Consider the following 21,331-nt stretch of genomic DNA (forward strand, 5'->3'; position numbering starts at 1 on the left):
ATATGTCAGGAAGCAGATTCCCTGGAAGTATCTATTACGTTTTCAGATCGTTACAAAAAACTGCCTTAGATATAAAAATTTTTCCCAATCAAAAATCTTATGAATAGCTAGATGGGCATTGTGTACCTTATCATTATGCTCTCACTGGGGTAGTTCACTGTGTGAATTCATAAAGGAAGGAATGAGTTTAAGCTTAATAGACTTCCCTTGAGATTTTTTAATAGTGTTGTTTTTCAGTAGTTAACTTGATGTGGTTATGTAATACTAGCTCGTGGTGGCATAAACTATTATGATTCAGTAGCACTGTATTATCATACTCATCTAATTATCTTTGCTTTTTCTCTACTCTTATTTATTTAGGACAGCCAAAAAGCAAGGGGAGCTTAAAGCTCAAAACTAAAAATGTTATCATTTTATTTGTGGAGATGAGAAGCCTTTCCATCACTTTTACCATCTTCTTTGCAATAAAAATAAAAAGGATGAATTCTCTTTTGTGTGAGCAATACAGGGGTGGGGAAAAGTAGGTTTACAGTTGCTCACAATAAATAATACAATAATTAATAAATAATAAAACAAGAATAAACTGTTTCATGTACTCACAACTATAAACCTACTTTTGCCCATCCCATATAAACATACAACTAACACACATCTCAACTAATCCAAATACTTAAAATGTGTTCACTTCTTACACTACATTATTTTTTTAAAAAAATATATATAGAAATTTTGAAGTCTTAAGATATTTTAACAAGTAGGGTGTTTTTTTGTTTGTTGTTTTTTTTAAGTAAAAAAGTCCTCCTAGTCTTTTTGTCCTGGGGACTTTTTTTTAAGTTAACTCACATCAATGTTGCAACATATATCTTAACTTAGAGACTATTTCTCAGGAAAGTGGTGCTAATTTTCCTTTCTAACTATTGGAGCTTACTTGGGTTCAAAACCAGTGATTGTTGTTTTCCATTTTTAAAAGATTCTTTTTAACAATAATAACACTGCACTATTATGTTCTTCCCCAACTCTTTAATTAAAACCTAGCAAAAGAGCATACTCTCATAGGCTTCCAAAAATGACTATTGAATTCCTTTGTTAAGAAGTGATCCCAGTTTAATTAGCCCCTTATGCAAATGGACCCCAAAGGAGAGCGAAAATAAGAACATACAATGGCAAGGTCTGCAGGCACGCGGGCCCCTGAATTTCTTTACAGAGGGACAGAATAACTGGCAATAAAGACAGAAACCTGGATGCCGTCCTGGCCCGCAGCACCTTCTGTGTGGCCGGGAGTAAAGTATTTCTCAGCTTTTCCACAAATGAAATAAGGATCACACTGCTTGACACTCCAAAACCCAAGTAATGGGAAAGGAATTTAATTAACTGGAACTGATTGCAAAGTACATCAAATTCCTGCAATGAAAAATCATATACAGGCATACATTGGAGATATTGCAGGTTTGGGTCCAGACCACCGCAATAAAGTGAGTATCACAATAAAGGGAGTTGTAATCTTTCTGCTGGTGGATGGTCTTGCCTTCAATTTGTAAAAAACACAACATCTGTGAAGTGCAATAAAATAAAGCACCTTGAAATAAGGTATGCCTGTAACTCCCAATTGCCACTTAGAAGAACTCTTTTAACCAATTAAGGGATTGGGGGGGGGGGGGGAGAAAGAGAGAGAGAGAGAGAGAGAGAGTGTGTGTGTTTCATCAGTTGATGAAAGATCATTAAGAAACTGAGAGCCACAAAAGCTATCTTTGACCAAGGTTTTCAAGTATGACACTGTCCCTGCTGAGAATCCACCCTCCAGACAGGAAATCCAGACCCTGCCAAGGAGGGAACCCTCAGTGTTTCTTGGGAAGCCTCGTGGGATTTTTGATGTGATCATCTTTTAGATGTCACTCTGAAGGAGAGTCCTGGTCCCTGCTAAGTGGGGGGAATCACCCAGCACCTTCATTTTCACGGTCTGAGAATTCTGAATTTGTGGATAAATGACAGAACAGAATAGCTAGCAAGACCCCTGGCTCACGTGAAAGGTGAGGTCACCACCAGCAGTGTTTTATGAAACCAACCATATAGAATAAACAAGTGAGGCACTACCCCTCACCAGCTCATCTGGGTGGGGGGAGAGGATAAGGTGTGGTGATGTCCAGATGTCACAAGCTGTCACTCAACAGTCTACTGCACACGTTTTCTGCTGAGTGACATGTGTTCAGATAATATCACTATTCTCCTGGAACACAGGAACAAGGATTGCCCCAATATTACATTCAAGGCCGGTACCATATTTGTGAATTTATAAAGTTAAAAAGCCCATCACTGCCCCGGTCGGGTGGTGGCTCAGCTGGTTGGGGCATTGACCCGTACAACAAAAGGTTGTGGGTTCAATCCCTGGTCGGGGTACATTCAGGAGGCAGCCAATTGATGTTTCTCTCTCACATTAATGTTTCTCTCTCTCTATAAAAATCAATGAAAACACATCCTCAGGTGAGGATTTTTAAAAAAAAGAAAAAAAGCCCATGGTCTCCCCAGTCTTCATATCTAGCTCCTTGGAGTTTTAGTAAGTAGGAGCTTTCAATTGGATGGAAGCTTACTCTAAAAACAGACATTTATTTCTTTTTGCTTCAAACTTTCCCAATGATTTATCTTCCTTTAATTAGTATTTTGCATCTAAGAGCTAGTTGCATAAAATTACCAAATAAAATGTAACTTTACTTAAGACATTTTTAAAGGCCACTGATGCAATCTACTTATAAAATGGCAAACTAGGTTTGAAGAAAGACCACCAGCCCGACCGGCATGGCTCAGTGGTTGAACATCGACCTAGGATCCAGGAGATCTCAGTTCGATTCCCGGTCAGGGCACATGCCTGGGTTGTGGGCTCGATCCTCAGTGGGGGACGTGCAATGACCCTCACATCACTGATGCTTCTATCTCCCTCTATCCCTCTCTGTTCCTCTCTCTGAAATCAATAAAGATGGGTTTGTTTTTTTTAAAAAGAATCAAACATTCTAAAAAATAAAGAAATAAAAAAATATAGACCAACAGATTTTGCACAGGAATTTTGATCCAAAAATACTGCCTTAGTTGTAGTAACTCAAGTGAAAGGCAGCAACCTTCTGATTAGCTATTAAGAGCTCACATCCAATCATGAATGAAAAGACAGAAATAGGGGCACAGATGCTACCCTCTCTCCTCAGTCTCATTCATTCCCCTGGCTCCCAAACTGGTAGCTTCATTTCTAATGAAAAATTCGAGTTTCAGTCTTTTATTTCCAACTGTTGCATGAGCTATATCTATTTGGATATTTCACTGTCTTCAAACTTAGTCTGTCCTAAACCAAATCTTCCTCATAAACTGGCCTTCCTTCTTTCTTGGTCATTTCTTTGTGCTTTCAAGACACTATCCTATTCCAAGCCCCCAACACACTTTCACTATCAACACAAGCCCTCTGTCACTTCCCACTCAAATTCATTTTGCATGCCACCTGCTGCTGGACTCAGCCTTCTCCATCAATGCCTTCATCATCCTGCTCCCCCAGGTGGACTCTGATCAAAATCCCAGGTGCAGAAACAGGCATCCAGGAGGGAGGAGATGCACCTGGGGAAATGGCCCTGGGGATTAACCCTAGATTCCTCCATAGTATAGCAAGTACTCAGGAATAGACCAGCCCAATGAAGCACTTCAGAGTAGGGGCAGGCATCTCCAACTTGCTCGCTAATATTACTCCAGGTGATACTGAAGCTGATGCCAGGACGGTACAGACATCTCATCCTCACCTCACAGCCCTGGGAAATGTCTACAAGGGATAAAGCATGATTCTAGACCCAGGCTCTGAGATCCCTCCAAACCATTTTCTTGGCTTTGCTCTAGTCTTCTCTATTTTTTCTTAGATTTACTGATCCTATAGTATTAAATTCCATACCACTCTACACAGAAATGGGTTTCAGTGGGCTTTCAACCTTGGGTCCCAAGACTCATTTTTCACATTAAGAACACTTACACCAATGTGCATGCAATACAGATCTATAATTATGACCTTTCAAGATTTTATCTCATGTTACTAAAAAGAACCCATTTGTATTAATTTATGTTATAATATTTGTGACTAATGAGTTCACATTTCCAAACAACAACAAAAAATCCTCCAGTTCTCCTCCTGTTTCACAAAGGGGTTCTCCCATACCTGATCGAGAAATGAGTGAAACTTCTGTATTTTTAGAGAGATTCACAGAATTAGTGTGGTGCATACACCTTAATAAACCATCTCCCCCACTTGCTGCAACTGATCCAAAGCAACATATTTTAACTGCAAGATTTTGGAGCAGTCCTGGCCAGGGAAGAAAATAATATCCATATAAAGCTAGCAAGTGTGGTATACAAAATAGTATGAAACAAACTGAGGAATCTCCAAGGGAAGGTGGAGGTGGGAGTTGGGTCGAGGTGGGGGGGGGGGGGAGAGACTAACCAAAGAATCTATATGTATGTATGCATAACCCAAGAACACAGACAATAGTGTGGTGAAGGCCTGAGAGGGGAGGCGGGGGTGGGGTGGAAGGGGTCATTGGGGATAAAAGGGGGGGACATATGTAATACTTTCAACAATAAAGATACATTTTTAAGAAACAAAACAAAATAGTACACTACAAGGAGAAGGGGGGGGAAACGGAGGAGAGAGGGGAGGAAGAGAAGTTGGGGAGAGCAGCAACAGCAGAAAGAACGACACTACTTCAGAGGGAGGAAGAACTGCCCTCAAGAACCTGAGTGTGAAGAACAGCACAGCCTGGCCCCTCAAGAACCTTGTGCCCTCCCGCTCACACCTTCTGTGCAAAAGTTGAGAGGCAAAGCTTTGCTCACTGGCAAGACCCCTGCAAGACACAGATAAATTTAGTATGGTCTCTCCACTCAAGGAGCAGCTGATAAGACGGACATGCTGAGCCATAACGATACAAGGCAGAATGCAAGTGCATCTCACCAAGGTAGCTGAAAAGGTGTTTACTGCTTCATTTAGAATCGGGGTACAAAGTCATCAGTCATGTGGGAAAAAAGAAGTTGGAAGGTTGGTGAGTAAAAATGCAAAGTAGCCATTAATTTAAAAATTAAATTGTGTTCTACAAAATAAACTGACAAAAAAGAAACAGAGGCATGGATACACAGAACAGACTGACAGCTATCAGAGGGGAGGGGGAAGTGGGGACTGGATAAAAGAAGGTGAAGGGATTTCCCAAAAAACATATATACATAACCCATAGTAGACGCAGACAACAGTGTGAAGATGGCCAGGAGGAGAGGGGCCAAGGGCTGGGTGGAGGTGGGCAAAGGAGGGGGAAATGGGGGACATCTGTAATAGTGTCAACAATGAAAAGTTAAAAAAACTGTCAAATCATAAAATCTTATGTAAAAATACAGCTTTCTACAATTCTGAATAAATATGAATTTGAAAAAAATTAAATTGCGTTTTTAAAAATCCAGATTAAAAGAACACATACATATATAAAACTTGCAAGATGTAATGAATGTATGTCAAAGCCAAATAATTAAATACAAACTCCCTTTACTTGTGTGCCAAAATCTGAGCTCATAGCTCTGGATAAATAATAAGCTATAGTTCATTGACCTGTTCGGGTATTAATGAGCTCATCAAATTTTTTTCAACAATCACAGACATTGCTGTGCTTGGAAAATTGTAAGTAGAAAGTCAGGTCAACATTAACATTTCTCTGCTAGTTCAAGTCTACATTTAGGCATAATTTTATAAATTAAAATGTCAGGTATATTTATTTTGAGATTACCTAGAGATATTAATTTTGCATTTCAAAGACTTCTAATATCCTTTTGTGTCTCCATATAAAACATTTATCTGCATCAAAACCTTGAAATCATTTGTAGATATACTTTTTCTTTTATTGGCTATGCTAAGAATATTTACCTGTGGGAACTATAATAATTCCAAGCAATTTACTGTCTGGCCAAAAGTATCACATTTGCACATAATTTATTGATGAAGAACTTGTGCAAGCTTTAGTAGCACTTCATCAATAAATGTTTTTCTTAGCTGTTCTGGGACAGAAATAGTGCATCCCTTTTTGGCCTAGTATTATATGTATTTATCCTAAATAGTTGAAAAACTTAAAATAGTTATCCAATAATTAGTCTATTTTGAAAACTTCTTTGCCATGTTCACTGAGAACATATTATTGAAGTCATCATTCACTATTTCACTCACAGGCTGCCCCCTTAAGCCCTAGGGAAGAAAATTCTTTCTGCTCTTAGCAGTAGGATGGGTTACACACATGGGCAACTGGGTTATTTCTATCTTATTATGGTAAGAGCCTTTCTTTCACTGTATTAACGCACTGTATTTCACTCCTTCTGTTGGTTGCCAAAAAACTTAAAGCAAAAGTTGAGGGCTACGTATGTATGTCAAGACTCCATGCCATACACTCAATGTCTATGGCAATAACATATAATAGAAATTATTATTATTGCCAGTACTTTACATATATTAGATTTCATTTAATATTCATAATAATCCTAAAACATGGGAACTTTTATTTTGCCATCTTGATCAATGAGGAAAGTGAAGTCTAGAGCGATCCACCAGCTCCCCAAAGGCTACTGAGCTAGTAAGTGGCAGATCCTGACTCAACTGAAGACTTTCTGACATCGAAGATCATGCTTCTAACTACTAATCCATTATTCTGCTCCTGGCCCTGCTGATGCTAGCACCCCTTTGACTCTTTAGTTTCTTTTACCAATAAAACACAGTTAATAGGCCAGAATTCTGTGAATAAACACCAGGGCTCTCCTAAATCTTCTTCCAAAGGCCATGTCTGACTACCAATGCTCGTCTGGCTCAAGCTACACCAAGTTCTGGGTAACAAAGTTCTCCACTGCCAATCTTTTCTCCAGATGATATGCTCTTTATGAGTAGAGTGGAGATCATGGGCAGCTCTGCAGTTCAGGAAAGGATCACGGTATTGTCAGGAAGGTCTCCTGAGTCTGGACATTTCTGCCATGCACGCCCAGCTGATATGGCTTGTGCACAGAGACACTTGTCAAGGGGATACAGGACCATGGGGCTGGAACTCCAGCCTGTGCTCCATGCTAGTGTTTCCAAATTTCCAAGAGATATGAGTCTTCAAGGTTTGGAATAAAAAATCAGAATTCCCAGAAATTCTCAGGAACTCTAGAAATCATGTTACCCTATACTTTTTCCTAAATTTTATTTATATTTTTTAAAGTAATCATTACCATACTAGAGAATAATTTCCATAATATCAAACAGTGAATCATTTTTTGGGATAGAAATGCTAAAAATTTCAGAGGTGTTCTATAAAAAAAATAAACTATATATTGCAACAACATTTAAAAATGATCTCCACCTGACATTTGAGGCCAGAAAACACAAAAAGTGGGAAACATTAACACAATATAAAAGCCAAATAAAACCCATTTTAAAAATTGAAAGATGATATTAAAATATTTACTATTTATATAATTCTTAAATTTTAAAGCAAGCAAAGCATTAATTGTCCTATCCAACGGTGTTAGCTTTTGCTTCATGACTAATAGTCTAGATGTCATTTTGCATTGACATTGGTCAAACTATTAAGAGGCTTCCAAAGGCATAGCCAAGGTGGGCATTAGGGTTTGCTTCACATAAGCTCATTTCCCTTTTTAATGATGAAAATATTTTATCTGCTTGTCCTGATTCTGGTTAGGCCATTGAAGTCTTTGCTGTTTTTGCTAATCGGAGTTTTAGACCAGTTTCTGGTTTTCTAATGGAGTCTTCCATAACATATTCACATCATCTTCCCTTTGAGTCTCTTCTGTTAAATTACTTAGAACAAATTGTAATAATATTCAAACACTGAAAAAATGCCAGCAAAATTATTGGGTAGTACATCCAAAAAACACAACATTCAGATCTACTTAGCAAGCTTGACAAGGCTACAGGTGGAAATTTCAATTAAAATTTAATGACTTATTTTGCTTCCAAATTTGTTATTTCTTAGATCACCACTAATAGGATTTGTATAAAGTATACTATGAATATAAACATATTAATAATTATGCAAGAATGACTCACCATTAGTAGCATGGCAACTGCTATAAGCAAGGCTGACATTAGATTGTGACCACTTCTCTCCTATTTGTTCCTATCCTGACTCCTGGAAATGCCTACTTTCAACTTTGACTGTGCTGTCAGCATTTTGTGGTTTTTTTATACTTTATTGAGAAATAATTGACAAATATAATTGTCTCTATTTAAAGTGTGCAATGTGCTGATTTGATATACATGTACATTGTGGAATGATTACCAAGATTAAGATAATTAACTACTTACTCTCAATGATGTCAGTAAATTTTGTTGAATTAGTAATGTCTAAATTTTAATTCTCCAAGAAGAATTAGAATACTTTTTCCCATTTCCCCAACTTCTTGACAACTTTTCCTTGGGATTTAGGATTCAGGAAAACATAATTTTTTTTCTTGGAATTGCAGCTGAGGCTGTGTCCATCAGAGGAAGGGGGCATATTTTTCTTACAGGAAAAACTACTTTTTCAACTAACATGCCTACAAGGCCATGTTCATGCAGAGGGCCTTTGAGAATCCACAAAGATATGCACAAATAGGCTATTTTACCTGTTAGTTTGGGAAGGCATCAAAGGCACAGGAAAAGTACCAGTTAGCACTTTAGGAGCCATATAAAAATCTTTAGGTGTGAAAAGCCACTGGCAAATGCCCATGTTGATTTGACCAAAGACATGAAGAAGCAGAAGGAAAACATGAGATAAGCCAAAATGTTTTCCCAAGTACTTCTGACTATTGCTTTAAACACAGCCTAGACATTATCAATATCAGCTATCTGATATCAGAAATTAATATTACTCTAGGCTTTGGCAAATCATTTTCCCTGATTTGCCCCCCACCATCCAAGTACTTAAATACAACATTATATGGTCGGTTCCTATGCAAAACGTTTTCACACATGTGATCTTACTGATGAGGATAATGGCAATGTATCAATACGTATTTTAAGTATCTACAATGTACCAGACACTATGCCACATATTTCAAATGTTTCCTTAATCCTTAAATGAACCCTATAAGATAGACGTGTATTTTATTCCATAGGTTAGAAGAATGATGCTTAAAACCATAACTTCTCAGCAGCCACACTGCCAGTACATTATACAGCAGAAAATTTAGTCCAAGTCCAACGTCAGAAATCCACGCTCTTTCCATCACACCATACTGCAAATAAAAAAACGGTGGGTAAATCACAATATCTGTGACTTCCCCAGCGAGGGAAGAGAGCTGGTACCAGGCAGCTTGCCTGCTCCATGAGGACTCACCTTGTTACCCCTGAGGCAATAAGACCTTCCCTTGGACACAATTAAATAAAAATAGGGAGTCCTACAACCCTTACTTGAAAGAAACATACAATAAACCTTTAACATACAATAAAGCAAAATATACATTTCAGAGAAAGGATTTAAAATAAACAGTGCAAACACAGTACAAAAAGTCTACTTTACCTTCAAATATTTCACCAGCTTCTGAATTTGCCAGTATTCCGATGGCAAATCTGCATTTGCTTCTTGACGATGATCAGGTGGTTCTTCACCTTCTTCACTCTCTGAGGAGCTCTCGCTAACAACTTCCTCCGTTTTGTCAGCACTCTTCCTAAGGATAATACCAACAACATACAATAAATATATTTATCTTACAGCAAGAACATGGTTACAATGTGACTCTTTTAGCAACATGTACATAACAAAAACTCTCAGAAAACCAAGAACAGGGGGTTGCTTCCTCAACTTGATAAAGAATATGTACAAAACCTACACTATCATCATACTTACTAGGGAGAGGCAGTGCTTTCCCCCTGAGATCGAGAACAAATAAGGATGTCCATTTTCACCACTGCTATTCCGTACAGTACTGGAGTCCCTAGTTCTAGATATAAATCTAACAAAACTTTGTACAGGACTTGGTGCTGAAAACTACAAAATGCTGGTGAAATAAATAAAAAATCCAAATAAATAAAGACACATATAGTGTTCATAGGCAGGGCTACACAGTAAAAATATCAATAATATCAAAAATAAAAATCCTTAGCACATTTTTTAATAGATATGGAAAGATTATTCCATAATCTTGACTTTTTTTTTTAAGAAGGTGAGAAAAATCACTTTCCCAGATTTCAAGATTTACTATATGGCAACTGGACATCCATAGGCAAAAAAAAGTGAAGGTTGGCCTAAGTTTCATATCTTATATAAAATTAACTCAAAATAGATTGCAGTCTTTAATGTAAAACTATCAAAACTTTTACAGAAAAACAAAGGAGATAATCTTCAGGACTAAGGGCTTCATGAAAAGTTCTTAGACATGACATCAAAAGCACAATCCATAAAAGAAAAAACTCAATAAATTGAACTTTATCAAAATTAAAAACTTGTTTTATGAGAAACCCTATATTAAGAGAATGAAAAGACAAGTTACAGAGAGGAGAAAATGCTTGCAGACTACATATCCAACCAAGGATATCCAAAATAGATAAAGAACTCTCAAAATCCAACATTAAAAATAAATGATCTGATTGGAAAATAAGCAAAAGACATACAGACACATTTCACTGAAAAATATACATGAGCTATAAGCTTATGAAAAGATATTCAATATCACCAGCCATGAGGGAAATGCTAAGCTCACAATGAGACAACACTACACATCTTTTACTACAGCTAAAATAAAAAACATGGCAATACCATATGCTGGCAAGGACAAGAAGAAACTGAGTCTCATACATTGCTAGGGGGACAGCAAAAAAAGCTTCACTTTTTTTGCCTAAGGATGTCCAGTTGCTCCATCTCTGTTCTCTCTCTGTTCCACTCTTTGGCAGTTTCTTACAAAGCTAAACACACAATTACAACATGTGTCAACAACTGGGCATTTATCCTAGAGAAATGAAAACTTACATCCATATAGAAACCTGTACATGGTTGTTCGCAGCCACTTTATTTTTAATAGCCAAAAACTGAGAAGAACTAAAATTTCCCTCAATAGATGAGTCATTAAACTATGGTACATCCATACCCTGGAATACTACTTAGCAATAAAAATGGACAAATTATTAATACATGCAACAACTGGATGAATGTCAAGGGTATTACGGTGATGAAAAACACAGCCAGGATAAAAAATGTATGATTCTGTTTATTCTCAAAATGACAAAATTATACAAATGGAAAACAGATGAATGGTTGCCAGGAATTGGGAATGATGGGGGAAGGGGAGTGGGTGTGACTATAAAGGGGTAGCAGGAGAGAGTTCTGTGGAGCGATGGAACAGTCCTGTCTCCTGATTGCCGCAGTCACCACACCAATCTACATGTGACAAAATGACATGGAAGTATACAGATACACTGTACCAACGTTCCTCTCCTGGTTTTGACATTGTACTATAGTTACCCAGGATGTAACCACTTGGGGAAGCAGGGGGAACAGGAGATGAGGCCTATCTGTTCCATCTCTGCAACCTTTTGTGAATTTATAATTATTTCAAAATAAAAATTTGAAAAAATTGTCAAACAAATTGAAAACTTTATTATGTTGACCCCCACCCCAAATAGTGTAAATGTAGTAGAGTATCTTAAAGTTTGGATTTTTTCCCCCAAGTGTGAAAACTTTATAATGTGAGATTTCTGCCATTTCTTCCAGTAACTCTGCACTAAAAGAAATCCAATATGATTGTTTTGCAACATTACTAGTAACTGTCAATATAGACATCTTAGCACCCTAATATAATAGTAAGAATGCCATTAATTAGGATTAGCTAGCACGTTGTGTAAGAAATGGCTTTAAAGAACTGGTCATGTTAACAGAAACATACCGACTTATCTGTGCTCTTCCAGGTGAAACAGATGGTGATGACTTTTCGAGTCTTCCTCCATGTTTTTCCTCATGGAGGTCTTTCACTGATATTCTGCGTCTAAAAACATTCATTAATTACTTTATGCAGATTAATAGGAAATTAAAAATAGAAATGGATAAATATTCCAACATTTTCATGCACCCAAATGATGTGTTTCCCTGACACAGAGAATGATGATCTGACACATTTTGTCCTTTGGGCATAGCCATCCATTTTCTATAATAATGAAGAAACAATTTGTTCAGTATTTCTTTGTACAGGCTGCCACGGTTGTGAAAGTCCTTCACTATGTACCTTCTAATTTAGTGGCTTACTGTCCTGATCATAGTTGCCTATTTTTTTACGTTCCCCACCCAACATTACAGGAGGGCCTGTATCTGATTTTCCACATGTTCCCAGGTTTAGCATTGTCCTTGGCACCTATTTGGTTTTCATTAAATACTTACAAAAATTCTTAATTGAAAAAAAGCACATGGAAAAAGCTGAATTTAAAAAGTTACCTCCCTCTTAACAGAACAGCCTGTGTGATCTCTCCGTATGTTTTGTTATCTTTCTCACGTTATTTGCCCTGACTCACCAACTACACGAAAGTGAATTGTGTTCTTCCCCTCCCTTCACAGAGCCCACACGTAAGCCCTGCTGACTGTCAAATCTCTGTGTGAAATACGAAGAGAAGCAGGAAGGAACACTGCTCTGTATTTCTCTACTATGAAATAAACTAATGTGAAAAATTAGGCAAGTGGGGTTAGTATAGGTGTTTAAAATTCCCGTCATGCAAACGTCTACATACTCTTTGAAATCGACAGTAGTCTTCCAGTTTAAACTTGGCTCTAATCTCTTGGTCATTTGATTCTTCCCAAAAGTAATTTGGTTCTTCTCCAGCAAACGCTTGCCTGAGCCAGAATTAGCTCTACGGGGGGCCTCTGCTCCTTCCTTCTTGGGCGTCTCACTGGGCTGATCCCTCTGCTTTTGTAGTTCCTCATTAAGTCTAGTTTGCTTCATTAAAGAAAAAGTTAAGAATAATATTTAAAATGCCATCACTTCTGAATTATCTAGTGCTATCTGAGAATGATCATTGGTGATAAATTCAGAAAAGGAAGTCTCGGGCGCATCGTAGGTCTGTTGCTTAGGGACACAATTGAAGAAGGGCAACTTCAGGCCGAGGCCTCCACGGGAGAGAGGCTGCCGGTAACGCCACGCTCCTAAACTTCACCTCCGCTGTAGCGCTCACAGCCACAGCCACAGCCACAGCCACAGCCACAGCCACAGGGCTGAGCCTCCTCCCTCCTCACCACCGCTAGAAGAGATTAAATTCAAACCCTATATTGACCGGGACTCATTGTATTCAAATTGCCGAAACCAAGGATAAAGAGAACATCTTTACCTAGCCAGAGATGAAAGATACATTACAGAGGAGGAAATCTAACAGTTAAAAGAGACTTCTCACCAGAATCAAGGCAAGCCAGAAGAAAAGAGAATTATATCTTTAAAGTACTAAAAGGGGGAGGAAAAAACCTGTCAACCCCAAATTCTATACTGAGACCAAAAAAATCTTTCAAATTTGAAGGTAAAAATAAAGACTTTCACTGATGAACAAAAACCAAGAGAATTCACTTTAGGAGGCCTGTGCTAGAAGAAATATTAATGAAGTTCTTCAATCGCAAGGGGTATCATCCATCCAGAAACATGAATCTATACAAAAATAAAAACCTATAGAAATAAATATAAAACTCAATTACTTTTAACCATCCTAAATTACAATTACTGATGCAAATATAGTAACAATATTTTGAGGGATTAATGGTATGTAAAAGTAAAATGTACTACAACAATAGCACAAAGGATCGGGAGAAGCATTCAAGATACACTATTATGAGGTTCTTAAACTATAAAATTGTATAGTACTATTTAATGTCGGACATAATGAATTACAGAGATATATATAATAAGGCCCAGGGCAGCAACTAAGAAACTTTTTTTTTTTAGAATATGTTTTTATTGATTTCAGAGAGAGGAAGGGAGAGGGAGAGAAAGATAAAAACATCAATGATGAGAAATAGACAAATCGAATAGTTGGAGGACTTCAATACCTTTTTCTCAACAACTGATAGAAAATCAGCAAGGATACAAGAGAACTCAACACCACCGAAAACCACGGGATTTAATCCATAATTATAGAACACCCTTCCTAACACAGCAGAATACACATCCTTTTTAAGAACCTAAAAAATACAGGGTGGTGCCCTGGCCGGTGTTGCTCAGTAGTTAAAGTGTCTCCCCATGCACCGAAGGATCACAGGTTTGATTCCAGTCAAGGGAACATATCTGGGTTGCAGGTTCAATCCCCCAATCAGGTCCTGGCAAGTGCGGGAGGCAACTAATTGATGTGCCTCTCTCACACTGATGTCTCTCTCTCCCCCCACCCTTACCCTTCTACTCTCTCTAAAAGAATGGAAAACATATCCTTGGGTGAAGTTTAACAAAACAAAACAAAAATAGGGTGGGGCAAAGTCAGCTTACAGTGTGAGTACGTGAAACAGTTTATTCTTGTATTATTATTTTTTAATTATTATATTATTTTCCATATGAACAACTGTTAACCTACTTTTGTACCACATGGTATGCACCAAGCAAGCGAGACCATATCCTAGGTCATACAACACACCTCAACAAAGTTTTAAAAATTAAAATAATTCATCTTCATAGCAGCACGGTATACAATAGCTAAGATCTGGAAACAGCCCAAGGCCAATCAGTAGATGAGTGGATAAAAAAGCTGTGGGACATTTACACCCTGGAATACTATGCAGCTGTAAAGAAGAAGAATCTCGTACCCTTTGGGACAGTATGGATGGACCTGGAGAATATTATGCTAAGTGAAATAAGCCAGGCAGAGAAAGATAAATATCACACAATCTCACTTATATGTGGAATCTAAAGAACTTAATAAATTGATGAACAGAATAGATTTAATGACCGGGAAGCATAGATCAGAATGATGAATGTCAGAGGGATGGAGGAGGGCGGGTGGGTGGAGGGGGAGAGAGTAACCAAAGAATTTATATGCATATATGCACAACCCAAGGACACGGACAATGGTGGGGAGAGGGACTGGGGAGGGGGAGGGGAGGGGAGGGGGTGGAACGAGTCATTGGGGAGAAAAAGGGACATCTGTAATATTTTAAACAAAAATAAAGATAAATAAGTAAATAATAAAAATCAAAAAAAAATAAAATTGGTATTTAGAATAAAAAAAATTAAAATAATTCAGAGTGTATTCTCTCACTACAATGAAATCATAATAGGAAAATCTCCAAATACTTGTACACTAAACAACACACTTCTAAATAATCCATCGATCAAAGAGGAAGTCTCAAGAATTTTTTTAATTCACAAAACAATTAAAATGAAAATAAAACATATCAAAATGTGTGGGAAGCAGCTTTAGTTCTATGAATAAAATTTATGGTATTAAAATAAATGCTTATATTAGAAAAGAAGAAAATTCTCAAATCAGTAGCCTAAGCTATCATCTTAATAAACAAGAAAAAGAAGAGCAATAGAACCCAAACAGGCAGAGCAATATAAAAATAGGATATAAAACAACAAAGTATACCTCCAAAGTGTCAACCACTATGGTGGGAAAAGAAAAGTGAAGACTGCCTTACATTTTACTACTGTCCTGCCTGCATTGAGATGCTGACCTGTCAGCACCAGGAGATTAGTGTATCCCCTGAATGTCCTTATCCAAAAAATAAATAGCTTCTCTATACCTGAATGTAGATTTAAGAGAATTCTTTTAATGTGACTATTTTTAGTTTATGATCCTTTCTTTTATATGCTCCAAGTAAAATATTATTCATATCTGAAACCACCAAAATTCCTTTAAATGTAAATATGATTAGACTAAATTAAATGTATGATAAAAAATAAGAGTAAGTGAAACCCAAAGTAGAAAAGAAATAATAAATAAGAAAGTGAAATAGAAAAAAGAGAAACAGAAAAATCAATGACTCCAAAAGCTAGTTCTTTGAAGAAACTGAGAAAATTGGTAGATCTAGCCTGAAAGATTAAGAAAAAATAAAACACAGTGACTAATATCAGGAATGAGAGAGGTAACAATAGCTACAGATTCCACAGATACTAAATATCTAATAAGAGCCCTAATTGGTTTAGCTCAGTGGTTAGAGTGTCAGCCCACAGTCTGAAGGGTCCCAGGTTTGATTCTCATATTGATGTTTCTCCCCTAACCCCTTCTCCCTGCCACATTCTCTGGAAAGCAATGGGAAAAAATATCCTTGGGTGAGAATTAAAAAATAAAAACCTAATAAGAGAATAATATGAACAAATTTATGCCAAAAAACTCAACAGCTCGGATAAAATGGACAAATTCCTTTAAAGAAAATCTACCAAAGCTCCCTCAAGAAGAAACAGATAACCTGCATGGTCCTATAACTAGTAAAGACATTGAATTTATAGTTTAAAATTTTCCCACAAACAACACTTCAGGTTCTAATATCTTCACTGATGAATTCTACCAAACTTTTAAGACAGAAAGAATACTAAACTTTTCAGAAAATGGAAGAGGAGGTAAAACTTCTCAACTAATTCTTTAAGGCCAGTATTACTCTTATCCCAAATCCAGACAAAGGTATTAAAGAAAAGAAAGCTATCCATCAATAATATTATAAATAGAGATGCAAAACTTTTAAATTAAATCATAGGAAATTAAATCCAAAAATATATAAAAAGAATACAGCCTGAACAAATGAAGTTTGCCCCAGAAAAAAATCAATGTAATTCACATTAAACTAAAAAAGAGTCCAGACCAGTGTGGCTCAGAGGTTAGTGTCGGCCAGTACACCAAAGGGCCGCAGGTTAGATTCCTAGTTAAGGGCTCGTACCTGGGTTGCTAGTTCAATCCCTGGCCCAGGTCAAGATGCATGCCGATGGCAACCAATTGATTTTCTCTCTCTCCCTGCCCCCTTCCACTCTCTCTTAAAAAAAAAAAAAAAATGGAAAAAATATCCTCGAGTGAGGGAAAAAAACATGATTAACTCAATAGGTACAGAAATATCATTTGATAAAACCCAACATCTATTCCTAATAAAAGTTCTCAATAACTTGGAATACAGGAGAACTTCCTCAATCTAATGTCATCTGTGAAAAACCAAAAGCTAATATCATATTTAATGGGAAATAAAGTTTTCCCTTTGCCAGTAGGAAAAAGAGACAAGTTTTATTCAGTTAAGTACTGGAGGCTCCAGTTAATGCATTAAGGCAAGAAAAAAAAAATAAAATGACTGAGATTGGAAAGGAAAAGGAAAAATGATCTTTATTCACAGACAATACAATCATCTACATAGAAAAACCCCTGGAATCTACAAACCAGATATTACACCTAGTGAGTTTAACAAGGTTTCAGAATATATAATCAACATACAAAAATCAAGTGTATTTTTATATAGTGGCAACAAGTAATCAGAAATCAAAATTTTAAAACTAGCAACAGCACAAGTGCCCATCAGTAGATGAGTGGATAAAAAAGCTGTGAGACATTTATACCATGGAATACTACGCAGCTGTAAAGAAGGAGGATCCCTTACCCTTTGGGACAGCATGGATGGACCTGGAAAATATTATGCTAAGTGAAATAAATCAGGCAGAGAAAGACTAATATCACATGATCTCACTTATATGTGGAATCTAAAGAACAAAATAAACTGATGAACGGAACAGATCCAGTGACATAGAAACATGGAACAGACTGACAAATCTCAGAGGGAAGGTGGGGGTGGGTAGGTAGGTGGGGAGAGATTAACCAAAGAACTTATATACATATATGCTTACCCTACGGGCACAGACAATAGTGTGGTGAAGGTCTGGGGTGGGGGGGGCGGGGTAGAAGGGGTCAATGGGGGAAAAAAGGAACATCTGTAATACTGTCAATAATTAAGTTAAATTTAAAAAAAAGAACTAAGGGCACTGAAGTAGGGGTCATTTCAAATATATCCCTGATTCTTCAAAGTATTTAGTAGAATATTTACCCATAGGTGAACAATGCTTATTGCTATTGAAAGTGCATGTAACATAAAACTAGGGACTCATGGAAATGTATTAAATGTAACCATTTTTACTGTAAAAAATAAAAATAAAAATGAAGAAAAAAAACAACTAGCATTAATAGCCTCCAAATATGAAGTACAGGCAGGTTTTGCAAGAGATACATAAGACCTGAGCACAGCAATTTACAAAGCATTGCTGAGAGAAATTAAATAAGATCCAAATAAATGGAGAAACATGCGTGTTCATGGACTGGAAATTTCAATATTGTTAAGATGTAAGCCCTCCCTAAACTGATCTACAAAATCAACACAACCTCAATCATAAATCCTTCAGGCTTTTTATAAATAAATTGCCAAGCTAACTTTAATATTTTTAATGGGCATTCAAAAGATATAGCCAAACAACTTTGAAAAAGAAAAACAACATTGGAGTATTGACACTACCTGACTTCAAGACTTATTATAAAATTACAGTAAATCAAGACAGTGTGATACTGGTACAAAAACAGAGGAACAGCCCTCTCTCTCTCTCCCTCCCTCCCTCTCTCTGAAATCAACATATATTAAAAAAAAAAAAAAAAACACACACACACACAAAAAATCCACAAAAACCAGAGGAACAGAAATATACCTACATAAATGGGTAACTAATGTTGACAAAGGTTTAAAGGTAATTCAGTGGACAAAGGATAGTTTTTTCCACAAATGGTGCTGAGGCAACTAGAAATCTACATGCAAAAGGAAAAAAAGGAACTTTGATCCATACTCATATTATGTACAAAAAATAAAATGTACCATAGGTCTAAAATGTAAAACAGAGCATTTGAAAACTTCTAGAAGAATACATTGGAGAAAAAGTTTGTGGCACTGGATTTGATAAAGCTTTATTAGCTATAACACTATAAAAATTAGTAAGTTGGGCTTCATCAAAATTGAGGACATTTGCTCTATGAAAGATCATATTTGAAGAATGAAATAAGCTACAAACTGGGAGAAAATATTTACAAAACACATATATCTGACAGAATACAAAAGCCAAGCATATATATAAAGATCTCTCACAACTCAAAAACAAGAAATAAGCCCTGGCCAGTGTGGCTCTGTGGTTAGGGCATTGGCCTACGCACTGAAGGGTCTTGGGTTCGATTCCCAGTCAAGGACACATACCTGGGTTGCAGGTTTAATCCCCAGCCCCGTCAGGGTGCATGCAGGAGAAAACTAATAGCTGTCTCTCTCTCGCATTGATGTTTCTCTCTCTGTTTCTCTCTCCCTCCCTCCTTTCTACTCTCTCTAAAAATATCAATGGAAAAAATATCCTCAGGTGAGAATTAACAAAAAAGTAAAAAAGAAATCAAATAATCCAAAAAAATAGGAAAATGATCTGAATAGCCACTTCGGTACATAAGATATATTAATGGCAAATAAGCACATAAAAGGGTGCATTCAAGACATGCTAATCAAAATTGACTGAGATACCAGTATACACCTATAAGAATGTCTAAAATTAAAGGATTGACCATGTCAATTATCCATATGTGGAAGATCTGAAACTCTCATACACAGCCAGAGTGAATGCAAAGTATTACAACCACTTAGGAAAGCAGTTTACCATTTGATTACGAAGTTAAGCACACAACTATCCTATGACCTTGCCATTTAATTCCTAGGTTTTACCTATGAAAAATAAAAGCATATGTTACATAAAAATAAATATCCATAAACAGGATGTCAAAAATAAGAGAGCTTAAATTTTAAAGATATGTACAATGTTTGGAAGATAAAGTAAAGGAATATTTATAGAAAGGATGGGGGGAGGTGTCAGAAAAGATAATCAGAGGATAAATCTCAGAGGTCGAACATCCAATAAGTAAGTTTCAAAAAGAGAACAGAGAGGAAAAAATGATTAAAGATATAATACAAGCAATATTTTTCCATTTTTTATGCACATGTCATCATTAATGAAAAGTGCACAACCGGCACCAACCGTATTATCATGAAAATTACAGAACATCGGGGCTAAGAAAAAATCCTAAGGACTTCATTAGGGGGCAAAAGCCAAAACAACCAGGTTATATATAAAAAAAAAAAAAAAAAGCCTTTAAAATTATTTTTAAACTGTCATTATAGAAACAACAACTAAGAGAAAAGAGTAAAGATATTTTCAGGCATGCTAACCATAAATTTTTCCCTCTTATGTGCCTCTGTTACTCAGGAAGCTCTACCAAAATGATGGGGTTCACCAAGAAAAGGAAAACTGAACAGAAAGGAACTTCCTTAACATGATCAAGGCTATGTATGAAAAGTCCATAGGGAATATACTTAATGGTGAAAGCCAGAAAACTTTCCCACTAAGATCAGGAAGAAGATAAGGAGCCTGCTTTCATCACTTGTATTCAACATCGTCCTGAAAGTTCTAGCCACAGTAATTAGGCAAGAAAAATAAATTTTAAAGATATCCAGATTGGAAAGGAAGAAGTAAGACTATCTCTGTTCAGAGATGACTTAATCTTATATGTAGAGAAATCTAAAGATTTTTTAAAAACTGAGTTAATAAGTGAATTTAGAAAAGTTACTGGATTCAATTTTGAATTTCATATTAAAAATCAGATCTGATTTTAACACTCAAAAATAAGTTGTGTTTCTAAACACTAGCAGTAGACAATCAAAAAGGAAATTAAGAAAACAATTCCATTTACAATAGCATCAAAAATAATAAAATACTTAGGAATAAATTTAACCAGGGAGGTAAAAGACCTGTACACTGAAAATTATAAAACATTGCTGAAAGAAATGGAAAAAAAAAACAACAAAAACTCACACACACAAGTGGAAAGACATCCCATGTTCATGAATTGAAAGACTTAGTATTGTTAAGATGGCAATACTATACAAAAGCAATCCACAGATTCAAAAGAATCCCCATCAAAATCCCAATGGTGTTTTTTGCAGAAATGATAAAAACACATCTAAAATTCACATAGAAAATCAAATAACTCCAAATAGCCAAAACAGTCTTGAAAAATAAGAACCAAGTATTAGAATTCATACTTCCCCATTTCAAAACTACTACAAGGCTATAGTAATCAAAACAGTATGGGACTGTTAAGGATAGACATATAGACCAATAAAATAGAATTGAGAGCCCCAAAATAAACCCTTATATATATGGTGAATTGATTTTAAACAAGGATGCCAAGACCATTCAATGAGGAAAGAACAATCTTTTCAACAAATGGTGCTGGGAAAACTGGGAATCCATATGCAAAAGAATAAAACTGGAACCCAACCTTATACCACATACAAACTTAACTCAAAATGAATCAAAAACC

General features: G+C 36.4%; 1 protein-coding gene across 1 annotated transcript in view; it reads right to left on the reverse strand.

Moving 5' to 3' along the window:
- The window catches only part of ODAD2 (outer dynein arm docking complex subunit 2), a 199,402-nt gene that overhangs the window by 154,350 nt on the left and 23,721 nt on the right, over positions 1-21,331 (reverse strand). The window contains exons 8-10 of the mRNA XM_016211753.2: positions 12,728-12,933; positions 11,896-11,994; positions 9,537-9,684 (exon numbers count right to left, since the gene is read on the reverse strand). Coding sequence (XP_016067239.2) covers positions 9,537-9,684; positions 11,896-11,994; positions 12,728-12,933 — 453 coding nt within the window. The remainder of the gene's footprint in view (positions 1-9,536; positions 9,685-11,895; positions 11,995-12,727; positions 12,934-21,331) is intronic.

The sequence above is a fragment of the Miniopterus natalensis genome, chromosome 1 (genome assembly GCF_054644295.1).
Source record: "Miniopterus natalensis isolate mMinNat1 chromosome 1, mMinNat1.hap1, whole genome shotgun sequence".
Classification (NCBI taxonomy): Eukaryota; Metazoa; Chordata; class Mammalia; order Chiroptera; family Miniopteridae; genus Miniopterus; species Miniopterus natalensis.